Source organism: Vulpes lagopus, chromosome 6 (genome assembly GCF_018345385.1).
Source record: "Vulpes lagopus strain Blue_001 chromosome 6, ASM1834538v1, whole genome shotgun sequence".
NCBI lineage: Eukaryota > Metazoa > Chordata > Mammalia > Carnivora > Canidae > Vulpes > Vulpes lagopus.
In genome coordinates this window covers 10,148,174-10,172,393 of record NC_054829.1, presented here as the reverse complement: position 1 = coordinate 10,172,393, position 24,220 = coordinate 10,148,174, and the positions used below count along the sequence as shown (strand labels likewise).

Sequence of the window (24,220 nt, the reverse complement as noted above, 5' to 3'; positions counted from 1 at the left end):
TGCTAGATATTGCACTAAGCGTTGGGGAATGGAAAATTTGGGCAACACATCACTGGATTAGAAGGGGTAAAGAGCTAGCTATTTGCCATTCACCTACATGCTGAAGTTACCCATGACAATGGCAGGAGCTCAGGTGACAAGGAAGACTGGAACTTCGTTACAGCAGAAAATGCTTGAGTGGATTGATTTGTTTTTCATTGGTTTAAGATATTACTATAAATGGCTCTTTAAAATAGGTGCATCTCCCAATGGGAGTAAAATAATTAGTAACATTAATTTAGAATTTAGGAGATAGCTGTCCTAAATTCATTTATTTAACTAGTCTTTTTTTTTTCCCTCCCTCTTTCCTTTTTAGCCACTAGTGTACATATTAGATGATTAACCCAGTTCTTTTTGGTTTTAGAGGAGTGATTTGCTGAGTGGGCTTGTGTCCTTTTTGTTTCTGAGTGAGTATCCTTGAAAGGGAACATGTCCCAAAGAATAGCACAACAGAGACAAAAAGGAACAGCACATTTTGTAGCCAGACTGATGGTTCCTTGTGCCTTTCAGCTGAAAGTTGTAGGTTTTGAAGTTTAGGAACCTTACTTTTTTGTTGTTGTTTTTTAAAGTATGACACTGAATCAACATTTATTTTAAAATTACGTATATTTTATCAAATAGCAATAAAATGAATTTACACTGTCGATTTAAACCTATGCTGATTGTTTTTGGGTTCATGCCAATCAGTGGCACTCACATACTTCCACACGTGTTTGATTTATTTACCCAACAGGAGATAGCAGCAGGGCCATAGCACCCAGGAACTTCACAGGCATGCAGGCTCAGTATCTCACTTTACTGTCTGGCCAGGTCTATCTTGTCCGTGTCTCTCTTGTCTGATGCACAGCTCCTTCCCACGTTCCTCCTCCTGCTTTTCTCTGATGTGCATTTGAGATGACATGTTACTATACCCCTGCAAAACTGTTTTTGGCCACATTACTGTGAACATTGTTATGGGGAAGAGGAACCCCGTTGCCGTGACTAACAGCAGTAGCGCACAAATGCATTCAACATCAGATGGACCTTCTGCTTCATTTGGGCAAACTGCTACTGTGCACTTGGCTTGTTTCCCACATGTAGTCTAAAAAATGTGAAGAATTTTGCAGTCTCTTAAAAAAAAATTTTTTTTTTTTAAATTCTTTTTCCATCATGGTGGCTCTCATACTATTGTCTCCAGACATGCAGCATCAATATCACCTGGGGACTTGTTACAAATCAGGTGCTCAGGCCTCACCAAGATCTCCTGAACCTGACTCTTTCAAAGCAGGGCCCCGTTTTAAAGGTGCTCTTGGGGGATTCTGGTACCAGGTAAAGCTTGAGAACCAGCACATGGTGGTTACCAGCCTGTGTACATTTCCTTGAAATCTTGGACTTAATATATTTCTGCTAAGCTCAGGGTGTAAGTTGAAACTATGAAATTGTCATTGTTGTAGGTCAACAGTTACTGGATGTTGGCAATCTCACATGGTTCAGCTAGTAGTTACTTTGTGTAAACCAGGGTTTGTTAGACATTTTTTGTTGAGTTGTTGGTATTCTTAGTTGTGGACAGCATTGTGGGATGTTTAGCAACATCCCGGGATTCTACCTACTGGATCACAGTAGCGTCTCTGAAGTTGTGATGGTCAAAACTGTCTCCAGATGTTGTCATATGTGCCCTGGTGCTCTGTAGGTAGGGGGTCGCTCCCAATTGAGAATCACTAGCTAACCCAGTTGCTTTCCTTTTCTAAGCAATAATAGCCAATGCGGTACCTATAATATATACATTTTTCTCCTTGAGTGGGAGAAGGGCTGGACATAAATTAACTATAGAAATTAGATTTTATGTTTAGTAGAGATTATGGTGATTACAGTTTAGCTTCACTTTTTTTGTGTGTTTCTTCATGTCCTGTTTATGGTGATGTTACCAGTAGACTGTTAACTTGGTTCTCTAACATCTTACTGCTGTCAAAGTCTAATGGCATTCTGATTTTGTTTCTGAATAATTTGCTGATTTTGCTGAAGGATTTTTCTTTTTCTATAAAGTCCAGTATTTCTCAGTGTTGATTATGCTTGATTGATTTTCTCAGGCATATGGTGTGCTCTTTTAAATTCTTTTTAATTTAAAGGAAGTTTTCATTTTATAACTTTTTCTTTTTTAAATACCTCCCTTGCTTTGGATTTTTTTCTTTGGGGACTCCTTATTAGAAGTAGGAGCTGGTCTTTTTTCCTTATCTTTTATATTATTTTCTCTCAAATGCTTTTTACTTTCTCTCAAATTTTAAAAATCTTTTTGTTTTAAAATTTTCCTTCTTTTCACCTTTCATTTTTCTTAAAGCATTATTTATTGTATTCATTTACCCTTATGTTCTTTCTAGTTTAGTGGTTTTTGAAATATTTTCTTCATTTCTTTCCTGAGTTCTATCACCGTATTTCTGAGTTTTCATAATTATGATTGATGTGGTTTTTTTTCAATATCTTAAAACGTTTTCTTTCTTTTCCTTTTTTTGCTTGGGGAGAAATAGTAGTTACAGTTAGCTGTTTTGTGGGCATGTCTGTCTTTCACTGTCTTTAGGGATATTAGCCCAATCTTTATTCTCTTTTTCTTTTGGTAGCTCTATATGGAGTTAGATTATGATCCTCTGTGTTTCTCCTTTTTATGTGAAACTAGTTTTATAAACCTTAGAAGGAAGTGTGGTTCAGGGTAGCTTATCTAATTTCAGGATTCTAGAGCTCCTATATATTTATTTCTTTATTTTTACCTCATGTTTAAAATATGATGCTTTACTTTCTGAGGCTTCTGGGTTCTATTTCTCTACATTTATTTGGACCTCGTCTTCTTCCCTTTGTTGTCTTTTGTTTCTATCCTGTTCAGTTCAGATTCTGTTTCCTAGAATTTTTTTTTCAGTGTGAGGCTTTGTCCTAGATATTTTGAGAATTCATAGAAGACTACGATGTAGCTCTTTGAGTTATTAGTATTATGGATGCCTTGAACCCATCAGGTATTGGAGTGTACAAAATCATTCATAGTTTTAGCTGCTGTCTATACATGCAGGATCTTGGGTTTATGTGGGAAATCTCACCATTTGGTTATGTTGTTGTTGTGCATGAATTTTTTATTTTACTCTCCTGGTTGCTCTGTTTTTTTATGGGAAATTCAGGAAATTTCAAAAACGGTGTCTACTGTTGCCACCTTCCTAGATACCCTTCTACCTGTCTTTCTTTTTGTATTCATTTATTTTTTATCTTATACAGATTTATTGAGGTATTATTGAAATACAGAGAACCTGCATATTTAAAATGCAGTCTGATGAGTTTTGACGTAGGTATATGCCCATGAAATCCTCACTGTGATCAAGATAATAAACCTGTCAGTCACCCCTGAAACTTTTCTTATGCATCTTGGCAATCTTAACTTCATTTTTTTTCTTCTTCTCCAGGCAATGGCTGATCTGCTGTTACTATGGTGAATTGTGCATTGCCTGTAAATTTAGATGAATGGACCCATACAGTAGTATGGCTTCTTTCATTCAGCACACTAATTTTGAAATTCGTCCACGTTGTTGTATATCAGTAGTTCATTCCTTTTTATTGCTGATAGTATTCTGCTGTATAAATATATCAGAACTTGGTTATCTACCCACCTGTTAGTGAACATTTGGGTTGTTTCAGTTTTTGTCTATTACAAAACTATGATAAATATTAATGTTCAGGTGTTTTCTGTGAACATAGGCTTTTGTTTCTTTTCAGTGAATATCTAAGAGTGGAATTTCTAGGTTGTTTGGTACGTGTGTTTGTAAGCTTTTAAGAGATTGTCAGACTTTTAAAAAATATGTACCATTTTCTATTTCCATCAGTAGTATATGAGAGTGTCTTCCTTGCCAACATTTGGTTTGTTCAGTCTATAAATTCAGTCATTCCTAGTGGATGTGTAGCAGTTATCTTATTGTAGTTGTAATTTACCTAGTGATTAGTTTTGTTGAGCACCTTTTTCATGTGTTTGTTTGCCATTTGTATATTTTCTTTGAAGTATTGAAATCTTTTGTCCATTATTATTGGATTTTCTTATTATTTAGTTTGAGTGCTTTATATATTCTAGATATAAGTTGTGTGTTGAGTATATATCTTGCAAATATTTTATGCCAGTCTAGCTTGCCTTTTTGTTTTTGTAGCAGTGCCTTTGGAAAGCAAATATTTTATCATTTTTTTAAATGTGCTCATCACAAGTACCCTCCTTAATACCCAGCAAATGTTTTTAGTTTTGATGAGGTTCTTTTTGTTACATTTTTTCTTTTATAATTTATGTTTTTTTGTGTCCTATTTAAGAAATATTTGTCAAACCCAGGTCACTGAGATTTTCTGTTAAGTGTTCCTTTGGAAATTTTATAGTATTGGCTCTTACATTCAAGTCTGTAATCTACTTTGAGTTAATTTTTTGTATATGCTTCAGCCTGGGGAGAGGTTTATTATGTTTTGTATATGGCTATCCATTTGTTCCAGCATCATTTGTTTAAAATATGATCATTTCCTCATTGAATTGTCTTGTCACCTTTGTCAAAAATCAATCATGTATTTATGTTTGAGTCTATGTCCTGGACACTCAGTTCTTTTCTACTGATCTAAAAGATTATCTTTGTACCAGTGCCGAACTATCTTTTTTATTGTAGCTTTATAATAAGTTGTGAAATAAGATGGTATTAGCTCTACTATTACCTTGTTTGTATTTAAATTTGTTTTGGCTATTCTAGATCTTTTGCATTTCCATATAAATTTTATTTTTGCTGTAGACAATTATGTTGTCTGTGAATAAAGCCGATTTGACTTTTTTTCTTTGCAATCCATAAGCCTTTAATTTCTTTTTATTGCTTATTGCCCTGGCTCAGACCAAACCTCCAACACAGTGTTGAATAGAAGTGGTAATGAAGAAAAAAGAACATCTTTTTCTTGTTACTGATTAGAGAGAAAGCATCATTCTTTTACCATGAAATACAAAGGAAGTTGTAAGTTTTTCATAGGAGCCCTTTTATGAAGGGCATTCTTTATCTAGGAATTTTTGGTTTGATGACAGTTTTAAATCATGAATGAATGCTAAATTTGTCAGATTTCTACATCTGTTGGAGATGCTCATATGTGTTTTTTTTAAATTATGTCGATTTTTTAAAATGAAACTTTTTATTTTGAGATAATTATAGATTCACATATAGTAGTAAGAAATAATAGAGATATCCACATATACTGTTTAGCTAATTTCTCTCTATAGTAACATCTTGAAAAACTATGGTACAATATTACAACCAGAATATTGATACAATCAAGATAAGTAAGATTTCTGTCACTGCCTACTCATATTCATATCCCTCCTACTCTACACCTACCTATCTTCTTATAACAAACCCTGGAAACCACTAATTTGGTTCTCCATTTGTATAACTTGTGTCTGCAAGAATTCTAGTTACTTTGCCTTTCCATATAAATTTCCATATAAATTCCATAAAATCTTGTCTGGGTCTCCCAAAATTCTTGTTTAGATTTTTGATATGAATTGTGTTAAATGTGATTTTTGTATTTCATTTTTCAAGTAGTATTGTATTTGTAATTTCAATGTTAATTGTATTCAATTTGGTCAAATGTTTTTTCTGCATTAATTGATATGATCAAGGATATATTTCTTCTTTAACTTGTCAATATGATGGATTACACCCATTCTGAATAATGAACCAGCCTCCCATCCCTGGAGTAAACCCCATTTGGTCATGGTGTGTAACTTTTCCTTTTAGAAATCACTGTATTTTACTTGCTAATATTTTGTTAAGAATTTTTGCATCTGGGACACGTGGGTGGCTCAGCAGTTGAAGCAGCTGCCTTTGCTCAGGGTGTGATCCCGGGATCCCGCAATGGGCTCCCTACAGGGAGCCTGCTTCTCCCTCTGCCTATGTCTCTGCCTCTCTCTCTGTGTCTCATCAATAAATAAACAAATCTTTAAAAAAAAAGAATTTTTGCATCTGTATTTATGAAGAATATTTCTCTGTAGTTTTTCTTTTTGGTCTTTGCATGGTTTTGGTATTTCTGTAGTAATAGGTTCATAAAATAATTTAGGAAGTGTTTCCTCCTCTTCTGTTTTCTGAAAAAGATTGTGTAGAATGGTGCTAATTCTTCCTTAAGTGTTTAGTAGAATTTTCCAGTGAAATTATCTGGACCTGGAGATTTCCTTAGGGAGTTTTGACATAAGAATTCAGTGTCCTTAATGGTGGTAGGACTATTCAAATAATCTATTTCATATTGGATGAGTTATGATGGTTTGTGTGTGTGTGTGTGTTTGTGTGTGTGTGTGTTTTAAAGGAACTGGTCCATTTGGTCTAAGTTGTCAAATTTATGTGTTGAATTATTTGTAGCAATCTCTTATTAATTTTTTGGTGTCTGTAAGGTTTGTAGTGATACCCATTCCAACCTTGATATTGATAATTTGTGTCTTTTCTCATTTTTAATTTGCCAGTCTTACTAAAATGTAGTCAATTTTATTGATCCTTTATTCCTTTTTTTTTTCCCTTGATAGAGAGCATGAATGGTGGGGGAGAGAAAATCTTAAGCAGGCTCCATGCCCAGTATTGGAGCCTGATGTAGGGCTTGATCTCATGACTCTGAGATCATGACCTGAGCTAAATTCAAGAGTCAGATGCTTAACTGATGAGCCATCCAGGTGCCTTGATTTTATTGATCCTTTAGAAGGATGAAGTTTTTGTTTAATTTGCTTTCTGTATTTATGTCATTACTTTTTCTGTTTACTATTTTCTCCTGTTTGTATTGTGATTCCTTTGTTCTTCTAGGTTCTCATGGTAGAAATTATTGTAGATTTTTCCTGTTTTCTAATTTATGCATTTAGTATTATAAATTTCCCTCTATGCACTGCTTTGACTGTGTCCACAAATTTTGATACATTGTACTTTCATTTTCATTCAGGTAGATGTATTTTTTTATTTTCCTGGGACTCCTTCATTGGCCCATACATCATGTAGAAGTGTGTTAGTTTCCAAGAATTTTAGATTTTTAAATGATCTATTATTGATTTCTAGTTTGATTCCATTGTAGTCAGAGAAGAATATTTATGATTTCAATTTTTGGCAACATATGTAGTAAAATACGAGACAGAGAGCATGAGAGACAGAGCATGAGCAGGAGGAGGGGCAGAGGGCAGGGAGAAGCAGACTCCCCACTGAGAGGGAGCCCACCACAGTGCTGGATCCCAGGACTCTGAGATCATGACCTGAGCCAAAGGCAGATGCTTAATTGGCTGAGCCACCCAGGCACTTCTTGATTTCAAGTTTTAAATATTTGTTGTGGCTTGGGATGTGGTCTTTCTAGACCTATTATCCTTTGGGCGCTTGAATGTGCAATCTGTTGTTGGATAGGGTGTTCTAAAAATATCAGATCTTGTTGGCTGATGCTGTTGAGTTCTCTTGTGTCCATGATAATTTTGTTTCCTTGTTTGATCAGTTGTTGAGAGAGGGTTATGGAAATGTCCATCTACCTGTGTATGTGTCTATTTCTTCTTTGGTTATATAGGCTTTTGTTTCACATATTTTGCAACTCTGTTTGGTGTACACACATTTAGGATTGCTGTGTCTTCCTGGTAGATGGTCTCTCATCATTATATGATAAGGTTTCTGGTGATTTTCTTTCCTCTGAGGTTTACTTTATCTGGTACTAATCTAGCCATTCCTACTTTCTTTTGATTTGTGTTTCTGTGCTTTATTTTCAATCTGCTGCTATTATTCTATTCACGATTAGTTTCCTGTAGGCTGCATTTAATTGAGTCATATTTTAAAATCCACTATGCCAATTCCTGTCCTTTAATTGATGTATTTAGACTATTTACATTTTATGTAATTAATGCTATTTAAAAACTTAATGCTATTTTAGGCTTAAATGTGCCATTTACTTTTTGTTTTCTGTTTGTTTTTATGTTCCTTCAATGTAGCATTTTGTCTTCAGATCTATTAGATTTCTAATACCATATTGTTTTTTGCTTAATTGCGAAGTTAGTGAACAAAATTCACCAGTGTTCTGTGCAATATTAGATATTCCTGACATCGGTTCATTTCATGAGTCATCCATTCATGCATCCTTTTAAGAGACACTTACAGTATCTCTGCTCTGGGCCAGGAGTTGTCTTATGACACATTACTTTCTCAGATGTTTCTCTTCTCCTTTCTCAGATATTTCTCTTCTGTCCCAGTTCTTTAGTGGCATGTTTCCTGTGGCTGCCATAGGAAATCACCACTACCTGGATGGCCTAAAACAACAGAAATTTATTCCCTCATGGGTTTGGAGGCAAGAAGTCTGAAATCGGTATCACAAAGTCTAAATGAAGGTGACAGCAGGACTCTAAGGGGGAATCTGTTCTCTGCCTCTTCCAACTTCTGGTGGTTGTTGGCATTCCTTGATTAGTAGCGGCATTGTTCCCATCTCTGCTCTGTGATCAGATTCCCTTCTCCTGTTCGGTCTGTCTTCTTCTCTGAGTGTGTCTTTTAAGGACACTTGGTATTGGGTGTATAGCCTACTTGAATAATCCAGGACGATCTCTTGGTCTCAAGATTCTTTTTCAAATTAAGATAACATTCATAGGTTCCAGGATTAGGATGCAGATGAATTTTATGGAGGGCCAACATTTGACCCACTAGAAGTACAGTTGACCGTTGAACAACATGGATTTGAACTGTGCATGTTGGCTTACATGCAAATTTTTTCGGTAAATACACGACAGTATTGTAGATGTATTTTTCTCTTATGAATTTATTCATAACATTTTATTATCTCTAGCTTGCTTTATTTGTAAGATTATAGTATATGATATGTATACAAAATATGTGTTAATAGACTATTTAGGTTATCAGTAAGGCTTCTGGCCAGCAGTAGTTATGTTTTGGGGAAGTTGAAAGTTTATGCAGATTTTGGACTGTATAGGGGGATGGCAGCCCTAACTTCCATGTTGTTCAAGGGTCATCTAGAGTATATGTAACTTTAATTTCCCTTTTTGATCTTCTTCCCATCTTGGCATGGGTCCCTTCTTTTACTCTCTTCTCATTTCCTTTTTGGTTTTGTCGTCTTAAGTATTCACTTGGAGAGTGTCAAGGATGTGAAACAATTGTACTGACCTATATTTCACTGCCATATTGCAACGGGTAAAAGCCTTTCTTCACAATGGGCAGCTCCATTTAGAGTCAGAATATACTTCTTATTAACAGAACTTATTAAACTGAAGCCAATAAATGTAGTACTTTAAGAAATTATTTTTTTAATGTATGTTGCAAGTATGTGCACATGTCGCTTGACTAATGCTTTAAGAACAAAGACTTTTCTGTGTGGAAGTAGTTTCTCAGAGGAGTCCAAACACCTTGTCCAAGGTACTTAGGCCCCTAGAGTGTCACTGAGATTATTTTGGGAAAGCCTTAGTGACCTAATGAATGTTATATCAAAAAGGTACTGAATAAATATATCTCACTGACCTTTAAGAATAATGAATATATCTTTAAGAAATTTCTGGCAACTTTAGAGTTTAACTAAGTGCAACAGTGATTTCGTTGTACTAGAAGAAAGTTGTGTGATTCTGTGGTAGTCGATTTTGTTGCTGTGTGTGCTGTTGCCATAGTTATTATTATTTTACCATAATGAACCTTTACAACATCTCTATATGTTTTTTTGTAAAGTACAGTAAGTTGGCAGATCACAGGAAAAAATGAGGTAGAGTTTTAAAGGAAGTGTTTAAAAATCTCATCAAGACTTTCTGGACTTAAGACATGTATTTAGAGAATCTGGTTTTAGCATAAGCATAATTAATATCTTCATGCTTTTGTTACAAGATTTACTTGATGAAATTTCAGGTCTGGTTTTATTTTTATATCTAAATGATGTGTTGAAGGTTTAAAACTTTGTCAGATGTCTGCGTATTTATTATTAAAAGCAGATCAATCCCTGCTTTTTATATATAGTCGTGAGCTAGGCCCTTGGCTTGTAATCACGAATCTTAAATCTTGTTTTCTCTGTAAGTGCTGGCCAAGATGTCCAAGGAACGAGTGTGATTGCAAACCTTCCATTCCTCATGCGGCAGAACCCTGCTGAGACGCTTCGGAGAGTCTTGCCAAAAGTCAGAGTAAGTTGGTGCCAAATAAGATTCGCATTTACCATTTTTCCAGTAGCGTGTTGCCATGGTCAGGAGGAGGTTTCAGAGTTTTGGATGGCTGATATTTTGTGCTTAATTGTGGAGCGGAGGAAGTATTATGATACATATTTTGAATCATAATGAAAATATTTAGGAAGATTAGCTGATGAAAATGGGAAAAATCCAGATCTCAAGTTGTGAATGTTTCTTTAGTCGTATTCTCATGAGAGATATTTTATTTTCTTCAAAAAGACTGTTTATTTCAGAGAGGGGGGCTGTGGTTAGGGACAGAGAGAGGGGGAAAGAGAATCTCAAGCAGACTCTGTGCCAAGCATGGAGCCCAACATGGGGCTTGATCTTACCCTGAGGTAAGATCATGGACCCCGAGGCCATGACCTGAACCTAAACCAAGAGTCGGAATGCTTGACTGACTGTACTACCCAGGTGCCCCGAGATGTTTTATTTAAAAGTTAGCTTCTCAGTAGCTCAAAACAAAATCATAGTTAGTCTTAAGAAATTATAGCTATCTTATTTGGTATTCTGTTGACTTAAATTTATATTAATAGTATTTCTACAATACTGATAATGAAATTTAACTAATACTACTAATAATCACCCTCTGGTAACTTCTAGAGAATCACTGAAATAAAGAGTGAATTGCGGCCATCACAGTTTTAGTTTTATACTTATTGCATCTTAAATTCTTTCAGAATTAGTTTTCTTGCTTTAAATGGAAATCTTTGATTTATTAGAACATTCTTTTCTCTGGCTATTTAATATTTACTGATTATTAATTTATAATATTAAATTTTTGATAGTACTTGTTATTTATCTGTGGCTGTGTGCAAAGTGGTGTTCTTGTTTGTAAGAACCTGAATGAGCAAAACAGATAACAGCCTGTGTGTCCTCAGGGAGCTCTACCTGCTATTTAGGGCCAGGGAGGTTATATACTAATGGGGACTATGTTTGTTGATAGGGAATTTTGTATATTTTGCTTTGGCTTTCTGGTTGGTTATAGCTTATTCATAATTTTTTATTAATTTATATGCATTTAAAATATTATAATTATTAATGTGTTCTTGAGTTTCATTTTGAGGCCTCTGCAACATGGTTCTAGCTGCTGTGATTTAGGTCAAGGATATAGCATGTTATTTTTATAAGATGCCCACATTTCCATGTAGGCATTGTGAGTGTTTTTTTTTTTTTTTTTTTTTTTTTTTACTAGTTACAATGTTGAAATGAGAAAATGTTTATTTTGGATTTGCATGTGATTCAAAAGTGAATCAAGGTTTTTCATAGCTATTTCCCCCAGAATCGTGCCATAATTTCAATGGAATTAAGTTTACACCATCCAGGTTTAATTTCATGTTCATTTTCAGTGATAGTAACTGGCTTAAGCTTCTTAGCATGAGACCTGGAAGTGCTAGTTAAATGATAGTAGAAGGAACAAGTGGGTAGGCCCCCTTGACAAGGAAATATTGTAGATAAGTGAATTCGATGTAAAGCTAACACATAAAGCTTGCTATAACTCTGTGTTGAGCAGGCGAAATCTGGTCCATGGACAGCATACTGAGCAGCCACGGTTTCTTAAAGCAAGAATAAAAGATGAAGGGTGGAGAATAGTGGCTTTTAGAGGTTTCTAAATTATTTTGAAAAAATCCTTTTGTTAATGAGTTCACAATAAAGTCGGTTAAGTACTCCTGAAAAATCTTAATTTCATGGGAACGGTATAAAGAATATTTTACATTCATATATGTGGCATATTTATACAGAGAATCAAATGTATATGCTAAAACTATATAACTGAGTTATAGAAGATAAGGTTTTAATAAGCTTTTAAGGTAACTAAAGTTAATCCATAATATAGAAGGTTAACTGAATAAACGGATATAAAGAAAACGTATACTAATGAATATGTGCTAAGAAAGCCTTTACTTAGTGCTGAAAGATTTTATTCATTTCTCTAGTTAATCAACAAACAGCCATTTATTTATGATTCTCATTTATCCTATCTTGTCCTAAAAAACATACCAAAAGGGTAGAAGATAGTCCCAGATTAGAGTCCATGTCAGGATGGCCTAAAGACTATGGAAAACAAAGAACAATCATAGGAGAATATTTACTTGTGTGAAGATAGTAAAGAACTAAGTATTGAAAAGACTTTGTGGGGTAATAATAGTGACTTATATAGAGGGTTTAGTATATAATGCAGGCGATTAAACATTTAAGCAACTCCATTTCAAGTTATAAAACCTGTATTATGTGCAAACCGTTTTTTAGTCACCATATTCACATATTGTTAAGATTTATTGGTACTCATCGTTAGCATCTTCTTCAGTTCTACCTTGCTTCTGCAGGTGGTTACATTTCAAATGATAAAACTATGACAGAAATCACACATAGCCACTTTATTCTCTTCTGCCATGGCCATAACTCCTTTGTTGATTTTATAAAAAAAAATAATCTTGTATCCCAATGTGAGCGTTTAGAAATAATGGTATCTCATTCATTCACAAATATTGACTGAGTACCTCCCATGTGCTGGACACTGTTGTAAGCACTGAGAAAACAGGTGAAGAAAAGAGAGAACTTGCCCTCAAGGAAGGTACATTCCAGAGTGGGGGAAACAGACATTAAACAAGTAACTGTGAAGAACAGGATAAACAGACAGGATTGCCTGCTGTGCACTGGGAGGTCAAGGAAAGCCTTATTGAGGAGCTCAAAACCAAAGACATAGGAGGAAGCAGCCATTTGAAGAGTCAAGAATGAATGGTCCAGGCAGAGGAAGCAGCAGATAGCCCTAAGATGAGAAAGCTGGTTGGAATTGGAAGAGGCACAGGTGGTTGAGATGCAGTGGGCAGGGGTGGGATATAACTTGAAAAGAGGTTAGAGAGACGGTCAGTGAGAGAGCACGCAAGAGGTGTTCTTTCTGAGGACAGCAGAAAGCCATTGAGCAGAACAGTGGCCTATCCCATTTACATTTTATGATTATCATTTTGATAATTATGTGGTGAATGGCTTGGAGTGGGAGAATTGGGAAGGTACAGCACTAGTCCTTGTGATATGTGAAGGTGGCTTGGATTGGCCCAGCTAGCTGGGACAGAGGGGAGTAGTGGCTGTATTTGAGATATAATTACTGAGGTAAAATAAACAGAACTTCCTCATGAATTGGATGTAGGAAGTAGGAGATACCTTCCAGATTTCTGGCTTGAGCACCTGTATGGTTCTGAGTGTCTTTGCTGGATATTTATTAAATCCACGGGGAGCAATAGTTTGCATACTTACTAACACTGGTCTTCTATGAATGATTTACTTGTAGAGAACTTAAAGATGCAAACAATAAATATTTTGTATAAGAAACTAATCATTCCCAAAATTGTTAGCACATTCACAGCAGTAGGATAAGCAGCTTTTAGAGCTCACCCTTTGCTTTATCTTAAGAGCATCAGATGCAGTGATGGGAAGCTCTTTATGGCCTTGTAGTATAAAACGTCACCAATGATATTTTTATTGATTTTTTTTCTTGTTGTATTGCATTTGCATTTCATCCTTATAATACTATATTAACTGAACAATGGTTTTTAAAATAGTTTGCTATTTTCACTGTCTTAGAGATGAAGGAATTTAAGGTTAAAAATGGCAGAAACAAAGTCAGGATTAGAATTGAGCTAATCCATAGTATTTTTACAATTCACTTTGTAAATTTTATCCGAAGTGTACAATGAATGATAATGCTATCAGGTCACTCATCTCAAGGTTAAGTTTAAATAAGACTCCAGAAAGGAAATATTTTGACCTCCAATTTAAATTTCTTAGATTGGAGATACTTTTAAATATAGTTGTTATAATGTATTCATGTTCTATGATTTAATCATGCAGTATTTTTTGAAAAAGAAATAACTTTTTTCTATAGTCTATTGATTAAGTTTGAATTCTTTTCCACAATATAATCAATCAGGATCTTAGGTGTTAGATTTCAATATTTGACTTGAATATCTCGTTATCAGGAAGGGAAAGAATTTGACTATCAAGATACATTTCTTAAATACTATGGTCCTTTATAAAATTTGAAGTGGTAGTGATATAATTATACCATGTAACATTAATGACTCCTTTTATAATGAATTGCAAAAAATATCTCTGCCTGTTGAGTTATTGAATTCTTTTAATTGTTTTTATACTTATTTTGGGAACCCAAAATCTGTGGCATAAATTATATATTAGAAAATGCACAATGCCAGGAACAGATAGAAATAAATATAGCTAACATTTGTTGAGGTCTTACTATGTGTCAGGCACTGTACTCTATCAGACACTTTATGCATTTTTATTTTTATTTTTTTTATTATTTTTTTAATAATAAATTTATTTTTTATTGGTGTTCAATTTACCAACATACAGAATAACACCCAGTGCTCATCCCGTCAAGTGCCCCCCTCAGTGCCCGTCACCCATTCACCCCCACCCCCGCCCTCCTCCCCTTCCACCACCCCTAGTTCGTTTCCCAGAGTTAGGAGTCTTTATATCAGAAAGGGAGACAGAACATTTTTATTTTTTGAATGGTTACAGCAGTTCTGTAAGGGGCACTGGATAGAGGAAGAAACAACTTAGTTGAGTAACCTGCCAAAAGTCTCAAAGCTAGCAAGTGGCATAATCGGGTTTGAACAGGAAGTCTGGCTCCTGAGTCCTCCCTCTTAACTATTATACAACCTCCTCATTAGCTGATCATGACTGCCGCAGATATATAATGTATAATTTTACTTCTCAAGCCTTAGTCCTCTCTCATCTGGTTATACAACAGCCTTCTTGCTGGACCTATCCTTTCTACTTTGCCACCTAGGGCCCACTCAGCCAGAGAAATCTTTTATTTATTTATGTAGGAACAATCTACAATTTTTTGTGTATAAAATAAAATTGTGTATAAAGTGTACAGCATAAAGATTTAATATGTGTATACGTTGTGAAATGATTACCACTATCAAAACAGCCATCATCTCACATAGTTACCTTTTATTAAAACAGCCATCATCTCACATAGTTACCTTTTTTTCTTCAGATAGATCTTTTTAAAAGCATCAATCATATCTTCCTGCATGAAAATTACTGAAGTGGTGTGGTGGGCAGAGTACAGCCTCCCAAAGAGATCAGGTCCTAATCCCTGCAACCTTTAAATGTTCCCTTATTTAGAAAGTTTTTGTGACATAGTTAAGGATCTGGAGATGGGGGGATTATCCTGGTTTGTCTGGGTAGGCCCTAAATGTCATTGCACGTATCCTTCTAAGAGGAAAGCAGAGGTAGATTTGACCCAGGCATAGAGGAGGGAGGAGAAGGCCATGTGAAGAAGGAGGCAGAGATTGGAGTGATGTGGCTGCAAGCCAAAGAATACCAGCAGTGACTAGAAGCCGGAAGAGGCCAGGAACAGATTCTACCCCAGGACCTCCAGAAAGCAGAACATTTTGATTTTGGCTAAATAATAGTGATTTAGGACTTATGGCCTTCAGAACTAAGAGAGGATACATTTCTTTTGTTTTAAGCCACTTGGTTTATTGTAATTTGTTATACCCGCCACAAGAAACCAATAAAAGTACCTTCCCATTTTAGGTAGAATAAAACTCCTCACCATGCCCTTAAAGGACCCTGTTTAGCTTTCTGAGCTCATCCTCTACCATTCTTTTCTCTCTCTTCCTTAAGGGTGAAATCTTTGAGAGTCAGATTTGCCATAGTATTCCCAGAATCTAGAACCGTGCTTGACAAATAATAGACACTAAACAATTACTTAAAAATGAATATCGAATGAATTTAATATTCTGAGATAGTAAATGTCTGTCTGAAAGACCAGTGGCACATTGGCCTGATCCACTGATGGCATTCTTGGATGGGAAGTAAAAAGAGGGTATCAGTAGAGTGATATGCTGATTTATGGTCCTAGAGAGACCTTTGTTTTGGGGAGTGGGAAAAAGATGTGTAATAAGGAAAGGATAAAAGACACATAATCATCATGAGATTTAGTCATTTGAGATTAGCAGATGTAGTCTACCAGTCTGTTCTGAAAAAGATTCATTAGTTTTATTAATTTTACATGGCATTATTTTCATTAATGGGAATAATAGAAAAAATATCATAAGTTTCTGCAAGTATGGTTATTTATTAGAGTATTTTATATCTACTGAGTGTAGGTAGATATTTTTTAAAAAAATACTTCATTTTAAAATTTTTAAAGAAAACCTTTACTGTGTAAATGTAGATATATGTGAATTAAAAATTTAGCTCTACCTACTTTTAAAATATTATTTCAAGTGGCACAGATGTGTGGATAACTAACAATAATATAAGGAGCAACTTTCTGTGGGCCAGGCACTGTGCTTACTGCTTTAGACTCACCCTATTAAACATCTTACAACAACTCTACATGATGTGTTTATTCTCCTTTGGAGAAAATAAAGGCTTAAAAAATTCAATGTTTGACTATAAATATTTTGTTAGGAGCTTTCTAGGAAGCATGAAATTATATTTGTACAGTTCACCAAGAAAAAGAGAATTGGTTTTGACTAAAAGTATTAAAGAGCATAAACAGATGATACAAATTGCTTTTATCTTTGGCTTGCAGCTCAAAAGTAGAAGTACCTGTCTTCCTTAATGTAGGTGATGTTGTCTGAGATAAGTTAAAAGTTATGTTCTGAGATAACTCAAAAGTTACATCCTTAGAAAAGCAAAAGGATTTTGTGAAAGCAGTACACTTATACATATATATAGCGAACAGAACATGGTGTTCCAGACACCACAGATCCTAAAAGGTCCACAGTGTGGTACTCTGTTGACAGGCTAAGCATTTAGAGACACTCTAATGTGAAGGAAGAAAATGAAATAATGCCCATTAATGTAAGCTAATGGAAAACAACCATCAGGGTTAGAATTGACCTTACTAGGAGGTTTTATGGGCTAGGAAGCATAAAATTATATAACATTTTTTTCTAGTTCATTTAAAAAGAAAATAAAAAGAGGCTATATTAACCAAAGGAATTAGGGAAGATGAACAGATGATACAAATTACTCTTTCTTGTGCAGTTCATAGTTCAAAAATAAAAGTACATTCACCCCTATGCATTTTGAAAATGTTTGTGTTGTATCTTTTTACCTATTTGTACTTAAGGATAAGGTAGAGTAACATCATTAATTACATTGCAGCAATTAAATTCAATGGAAACATTTACCAAATATATAGTTTTTCTGGGCATACATAAAATATTACCTAATATTCCTAATAAACCTAAAAATATTGCCTTTCAGTAAATTCTGTTGGAGACCAGTGTTTTCACATGAATTTCTTAGTCATGAATGACTTGTTATGTTTACCTTGCTTACCATAAAAATGAACTGGAACTTTTGAAATTCTTAATTAGGATATCCTTTAGTTCTGTGATAGTGGGACCATTATTACTATTTGAATATTGTTTCTGACGTGAGGCACTTGAGTGATATGAAGGAGCAAATGTAAATATTTTTATTTACAATCCTTGCAAAATTATAAAATAAAATATTTATATAGTGTACTGTAATAAAGATCTATAATGTCTGATATAAAACTTGATGGATTAACTAACCTGTTGGCAGTGGTGAACCAAATATCCTAGAAATTTCTCAAATCAGAAACTCAAATCTAGAAACTCTAGATACAATACAGCAAGCATTCTTTTAAATGTTTAGTGAAGCTTGTAAGAGAGGAAGGACTATTCAGGGCTCAAAAACAAAGCACCCAGTTCCATATCTACTTAGGGTGTGGAAATGTGCAAGAAAACATTGCTCCTGTCCTAATAACAATAAGCAGGTTAGTCACAGAATGATAACAATAGGTTAGTCACAGAATCTATATAGTCATCACTTCTCTTGGCAACCAAGAAAGCTGAATTTACAATAGCAACACCCTTCTGAGGAAAGATGGGACACAGGGACACTGACTTTTGACAGAGTATAGAAGGAAGAAGTGGCTATCACATAAGGTTGTTAGAAAAAAATCACCAAAATACTGGAAAGTTTTTAAAGGTTGATTATGGGCTAGTACATCAGTTTAGAATAACTTGGAGCTCCAGACACAATTTTGCACCAACTAGCAGGCTCTTTTCCACAAGCCTCCTTGCCTTGTAGGACGTGAGACTTGAGAGACTCTCCCTTGCTGATGCAGCTGTGGTGATGAATGGGAGGTGTTTGGGGATGGGAACACAATACTGCCCATTTCCTCAGACTGATCAGCATGAACATACAGGGAATTTCAGCAGAGAGATGAAAGCTACAAAATGATCAACTGAAAATGCTAGAAATAAAACGGATGATATCAGAGATGAAACATTCTTTCAATGGGCTTAGCAGGAGTTTAGACACATATGGAGAAAGAGTCAGTGAACTTGAAGGTAGAAATGATCCAAACTGAAACACAAAGTTAGAACAGAGTGAAAAAATAGGAGAGAGCATCAAATGGCTTTGAGACAGTGTCAAGTGGTGATCTAATATATGTGCAATTGGTGTCTCAGAATGAGAAAAGAGAGAATAGGGAAGAACTATTTGAAGAAATAATGGCCAAGATTTTTCTGAAGTTAATGAACAACAGCAAACCAAAGATCCAAAAGCCCAGAGAATCTGAAGCCAAATACACACACACACACACACACACACACACACACACACACATGCACACACACATCATCCCTAGGCATATCATGATCAAATTGCTGATATTAAAAAATAAGAGACAATCTTGGGAGCAGCCAGAGATGAAAGAGACATTACAAACAGAGGAACAAAGGTGAGAGTAAAGCAGACTTCTGGTCAGAAATAATGCAGATTAGAGCACAATGGAATGTTAGAATTACTAAAAGCAAGGAAAAAATATCAACAAGAAATCTGTACCCAGTGAAAATATCTTTCAAGGATGAAAGCAAAATGCTATTTTCTTTAGATAAACAGAAATTGAAAGGATTCTTTGTACCAGACTTATCCTACAAGAAATGCTAATGGGGGAGGGTTTCTATGTAGAATTAATGTGATAAGAGATGGATGTTGGGTTTACATGAAGAAATAAAGAGCACCAGCAATGGTAAAAATTAAGGTAAATGTAAATGAAATGACAATTCTACACAAATTCTTCCAAAGAATAGAGGAAGAATTTTTGTACATGGTGTGAGGTGTGGACTTTTCCCCCATTAATCTATGTACAAAAATTTAAGTCAAAAGTAAGAGTAAGTCATCCTATGAGGCCAACATTGCCCTGATACCCAAATAAGACATAGACATTACAAAAACAAAAAAACTATAGGTGCATATCCCTCATGAGCTTACATGCAAACATTTGAAAAAACAGCAAATCAAATTCAGCAACATATAAAAAGGATAATACATCATGACCAGTTGGGGTTTATCTCAAGAATTTAGAGTTGGGTCAAAATTCAAAAACAAATCAATATGAGTTATCATATCAACAAACTGAAAAAAAGGAAAAAGAAAAAAATCCACTACCATTTAGTCATCTCAGTAGATTTAGGAAAAGCATTTGACAAAAGTCTAACAGTCATTCCTGAAAAACAAAACAAAACTCAGCAAACTAGGGATAGAGAGGAGCTTCCTCTGAAAAATTTATAGATAACATTATACTTAAAAGGTGAAAGACCAAATGCTTTCCCCTAAGATCAGGAACTAGCCAAGAGTGTCTACTCTTTCCACTTCGTTCAACATTCTACAGGACATTATAGCCAGTGTAGTATGGCAATAAAATTAGTGAAGGCACTCACATTGCAAAGAAAGTAATTATAGTCTTTAAAAAATATATAACATTATTATCTATGACGGAATCTACAAAAGAAAAATAGAACTACTTAGTAAGTATAGAAAGGTTGGAGGATACAAGATCAAAATACAAATCAGTTGTATTTCTACACTAGCAAATTCAAATAACTGAACAACTGAACACTGAAGTTTTCTTAAACCATCATAGTAAGGTATAATAATACCTGGGGCTCAATCTGATAAACGATATGTAAGACCTGTATACTGAAAACTGTAGAACGTTACTGAGAGAAATAATGTAAGAACTAAGTGAATGGAAAGATGTACCATGTTCATGGACCAGAAGACTCTATATTATTGTCAGTTCTTCCCATATCAATCTATATATTTAGTGTAAAATAATAAAAATCTCAGCAGGTTATGTTTTTATTTTATTTATTTTTTATTTCTGGTAGGAAATGACAAGCTAATTCTAAGATTCATATGAAAACACACAGGACCAAAAATAGCCAAAACAACTTTGAAAAAGAGAAGCAAAATTGGAGAGCGTTTACTGCCTGATTTCAAAATATAATGTACACCTACAGCAACTAAGACTATGTAATAATTATACAAAGACAAATCTGTGGGATGCATACAGAAGAAATATAAATCCCACATTGCTAGTGGATTTCAGCACAGGTGCAAGGGCAGTTTGGCACAGAGATGATAGTCTTTTCAAAAAATGGCACTGGATTAATGGGGAAAAATCCACACCTCACACCGTGTACAAAAATTTAACTCAAAGTAGATCATAAATTTAAACACTAAAATTATAAAAACTTCTAGAAGAAAACAAGAAAATCTTTGTGTCTTTGGGTCGGTCAGAGATTTCATACCTATGACACTAAAAGCATGATCCATAGAAGAAAAAATTGATATATTTGATCTCATGAAAAATTTAAGCTTCTGCTCTTCAGAAGACACTGTCAAGAGAATGAAAAGAGAAGACGGTAGAATGGGAGAAAATACTGAGGGATCACATATCTGATAAAGGACATGTGTTCAGAATACATAAACAACTCTCCAAACTCAGGAAAAAGGGGGAGGGGTAACCAATTTTTAAAAATGGGCAAAAATTTGAACAGGTATTTCACTAATAGTGAAATATCTGTTCAAAGAAGATTTGTGGATGGCCACTATGCATAAGCAAAGGTGCTCAGTCTCATTAGTCTTTAGATACATGCAAATAAATTTATATACTTGTTAGAATATTTGCACTAAAAATCCCTGACCATTATGATTTCACACATTTTTCTAATATCCTGCCTAATTCTCTCTCTACTCTTCTTCTGTGACTCAAATTTCGCTTATATTAGACCTTTCATGGTATCTTCTCTGTCTTTTACCTTCTTTTTCCATTGTTTTCTTTTTGTGACTCAGTCTGAGTGATTTATCCTGACCCATAGTTCAATTCACCAATTCATTTGTGTCTAAACTGATTTTGATTATTATACTTTTCCAGTATAGAATTTCTGATTAGCTTTTTTAAAAATCTCCCACGTCCACTTGAGCCACATATACATCAGATAACACCAATACCCACAGAATTTTTTGGTGCGTTTCTGTTTTCTGTGGCTTCTTCTGGTTCTCATTCATCTTACCTTATCTCTTCGTGTGCCTGCGGTCATTATTAATTGTGTGTTTGATCTTGTGCTTGATAAATTGTTTGTAGAAATAGATTGAGTCCTAGGGTGATATCTTTCTCTAGAAAGGAATGTGTTTTCTTCTGGGAGCCACTTAATTGCACTAACAATGAAGTCTCCACTAATCCAGGGTCAGGCATTGGATGATTTGAAGCTGGGCTGCCTATCCTGCAAATGCCAGTCAGCTTCAGGATCACCCTTGTCTTATCCCAGGATTCTTACTGGGGCCTCCATGAGACTCAAGCAGTCACTTAACCTCTCAGCTTCTCTGGAACCTTTTCTAGAATTAGCAAGTGGCCCCAGAGGAAAAACAGCTTCCAAATTACATGCTTACCTTCCTAGAGTGCCATTGTCTCTTAGATCTTGGATGGGTAATTATCCCAGTGATAAGTAATCTAGGATGGGTAGTTTTGGCTGGGTAACCTTGTTAGTTTCCATATGCCTTTATGCAAATGAATTTTGTATTTTGTCCAGTTTTTTTGCATACTATCCTCATCAGGAGAGCTGATTAGATTGATCTAGTCTGTCATTACAAAGTTCCCTTTCATTTTACTCTTCTTGGTTTAATCTTGGAATATTAACCCAAAATGTTTCTGTTTGTATATCTGCAATATACCCTGCACCATGACCTGCCATCACCCTTACCCCCACAGAGAACAATTGATTGTTTTCTAATAATGTGTTAGGAATAACCTAGCACTTTAAATATTCTGCTAAAGCATTTGTGATGGATCTCTTTACTTAAACTTTGAGTTCTTCAACTAAGTTCTTTTGTTGGGGTGAAATTGTGTTAACAGTAGCAGATCTCCACTTAAGTCTGTTTCTGTATAGGCCGTCTCATTGCCACCCAAGCCTTTATATATTGTCCACATAAATTGCGTCTATTCTATGTAAATTCTCTGTTTACAGAAACCTTTCAGAGCATCAGATCTGTAAATGATAATGTTCTCTTTGTAAGCTCGACTTGGATGGCTCAGAGGCCTCTTAGAGTTAACAAGCTCAAAACTCAGCTCTGGCTGTGTCCCTGTGCCACATGGGGCTCCTCCAGTGTTCCCTGTCCTAATATGTAACACTGCTATCCCCCTAGTCTTCAAGGTGGAATTTGGGGAGCCACCCTTGATACTGTCTCTTCTTGTATCACTCGCTTATGCAGTCCTGTTTATGTTATGCCTTAAATATTCTGTGGAATCACTCCACCTCTCCAACCACACCACCTCCATCCTCAACCAAGCTGCTTTGAGGGTTCGCTCGATTGAGGGGGATAGCTTTGCAAGTGATCCCTGCCCACCACCTCCCTTCACTTCTATCTTGTCTCACTACTTGCTGACTCACTTTCATCTTTATAGTCAACATGCTATTTCAAAGCTTTTAAGACTACCATTTGAGTATTCTCTTGCTGAATGCATCTAAAGTCTTGCATAATTGGGGCTCTTTCTACTTTAGCAGCCTCAGCCCTTCCTCTCAGTCTGCTCTAGGCATACTGATCTTTCAGTTTCTGAATCCACCAAGCCCCTTCTTACTTCTCATTGCTGAGAGTGCTTGCTTTTTCATTCTTCTTGCTTTCCGACCTGTCTTTATCCCAGCTTTTGTCTAATTATCTCTTTCTCTTTGCACAGGTCAGTTGTCACTTCTCAGTGATCCCATCTCCCTAGAAGAGATCAGGTCACCTGTTAGATGTCCTTACACTGTCTGTGCTTCTCATCCTTAGCTCTTTTCACAGTTTTAACTATAGTAGTAACAGGTATATTAACATGCTAGTCCAGCTCATGGCTAAGTCTCCAGTGCCTGGCATGGTGCCTTGGATGTCACTAAATATTTGTTAAATGTTTGAATGTATAGAAGCAACAGGAGTCTCTCAAAGGTAGGGGCACAACGTTTTGGCTTGTCTCCAGTTTCCCAGAAAACTTAGTGTGATGCTTAATAAACAGTTGTGAATAAAATTAAAATTATATTATCAGAATTAGATCTTCATGGGGCTACTTTAAAGAAAGATCAGAAGGGACTAAATTAGGATAGACTGAAAAGAAAGAAAACTTTATTTCTACCTGCTTATAGACGTTTGCCACTTCCCAGTGCAGCTTCCTCCCTCCAAGAAAACAGTTCATATTTTTATCAAAATATATTCAATTAATTAAATATACAGTGGATCTTTTGACATTGTTATTGACCGTACTGTATCCAGTAAATGAATATTTCTTTGATAAGTACATCTTTTCTTTGCAGTAGTATATAGATCTTTATTTACATTCTAGGCCTAAATTGTGAGATTACATGATTCTAATTTATTCTGTGTAAAAATGGCTTGGCAGAGTGGTCCAATTAGAAGATCAGTTTTAAAACCATTGTTGTGAAATATATTTCTTTGTTTGGTGTTGTCATAATTTTCCATGGAAGGATACTTCATCTGAAGCATCTACAGTAGTGATATGAGAGTTACTGCTGGCATTGATATTTCCTTTATGGAAAGAGATTTTTGGGATATTGTTATGTGTACCTCCTCATGAACCTTGCTAATCACTGAAAAACAGATTTCAAGAAGGGTAAAACACATCCCTTTTATTCCTGTTCCTGTCTCCACTTTATTTTACCA

The 24,220-nt window shown here is 35.3% G+C and overlaps 1 protein-coding gene across 2 annotated transcripts in view; it reads left to right on the top strand.

Annotated features, from left to right (window-relative positions):
- The window catches only part of PPP4R4 (protein phosphatase 4 regulatory subunit 4), a 99,094-nt gene that overhangs the window by 22,921 nt on the left and 51,953 nt on the right, over positions 1 to 24,220 (top strand). For both annotated transcript variants that reach the window (XM_041759947.1, XM_041759946.1), the window contains exon 3: positions 10,060 to 10,162. In XM_041759947.1, coding sequence (XP_041615881.1) covers positions 10,060 to 10,162 — 103 coding nt within the window. The remainder of the gene's footprint in view (positions 1 to 10,059; positions 10,163 to 24,220) is intronic.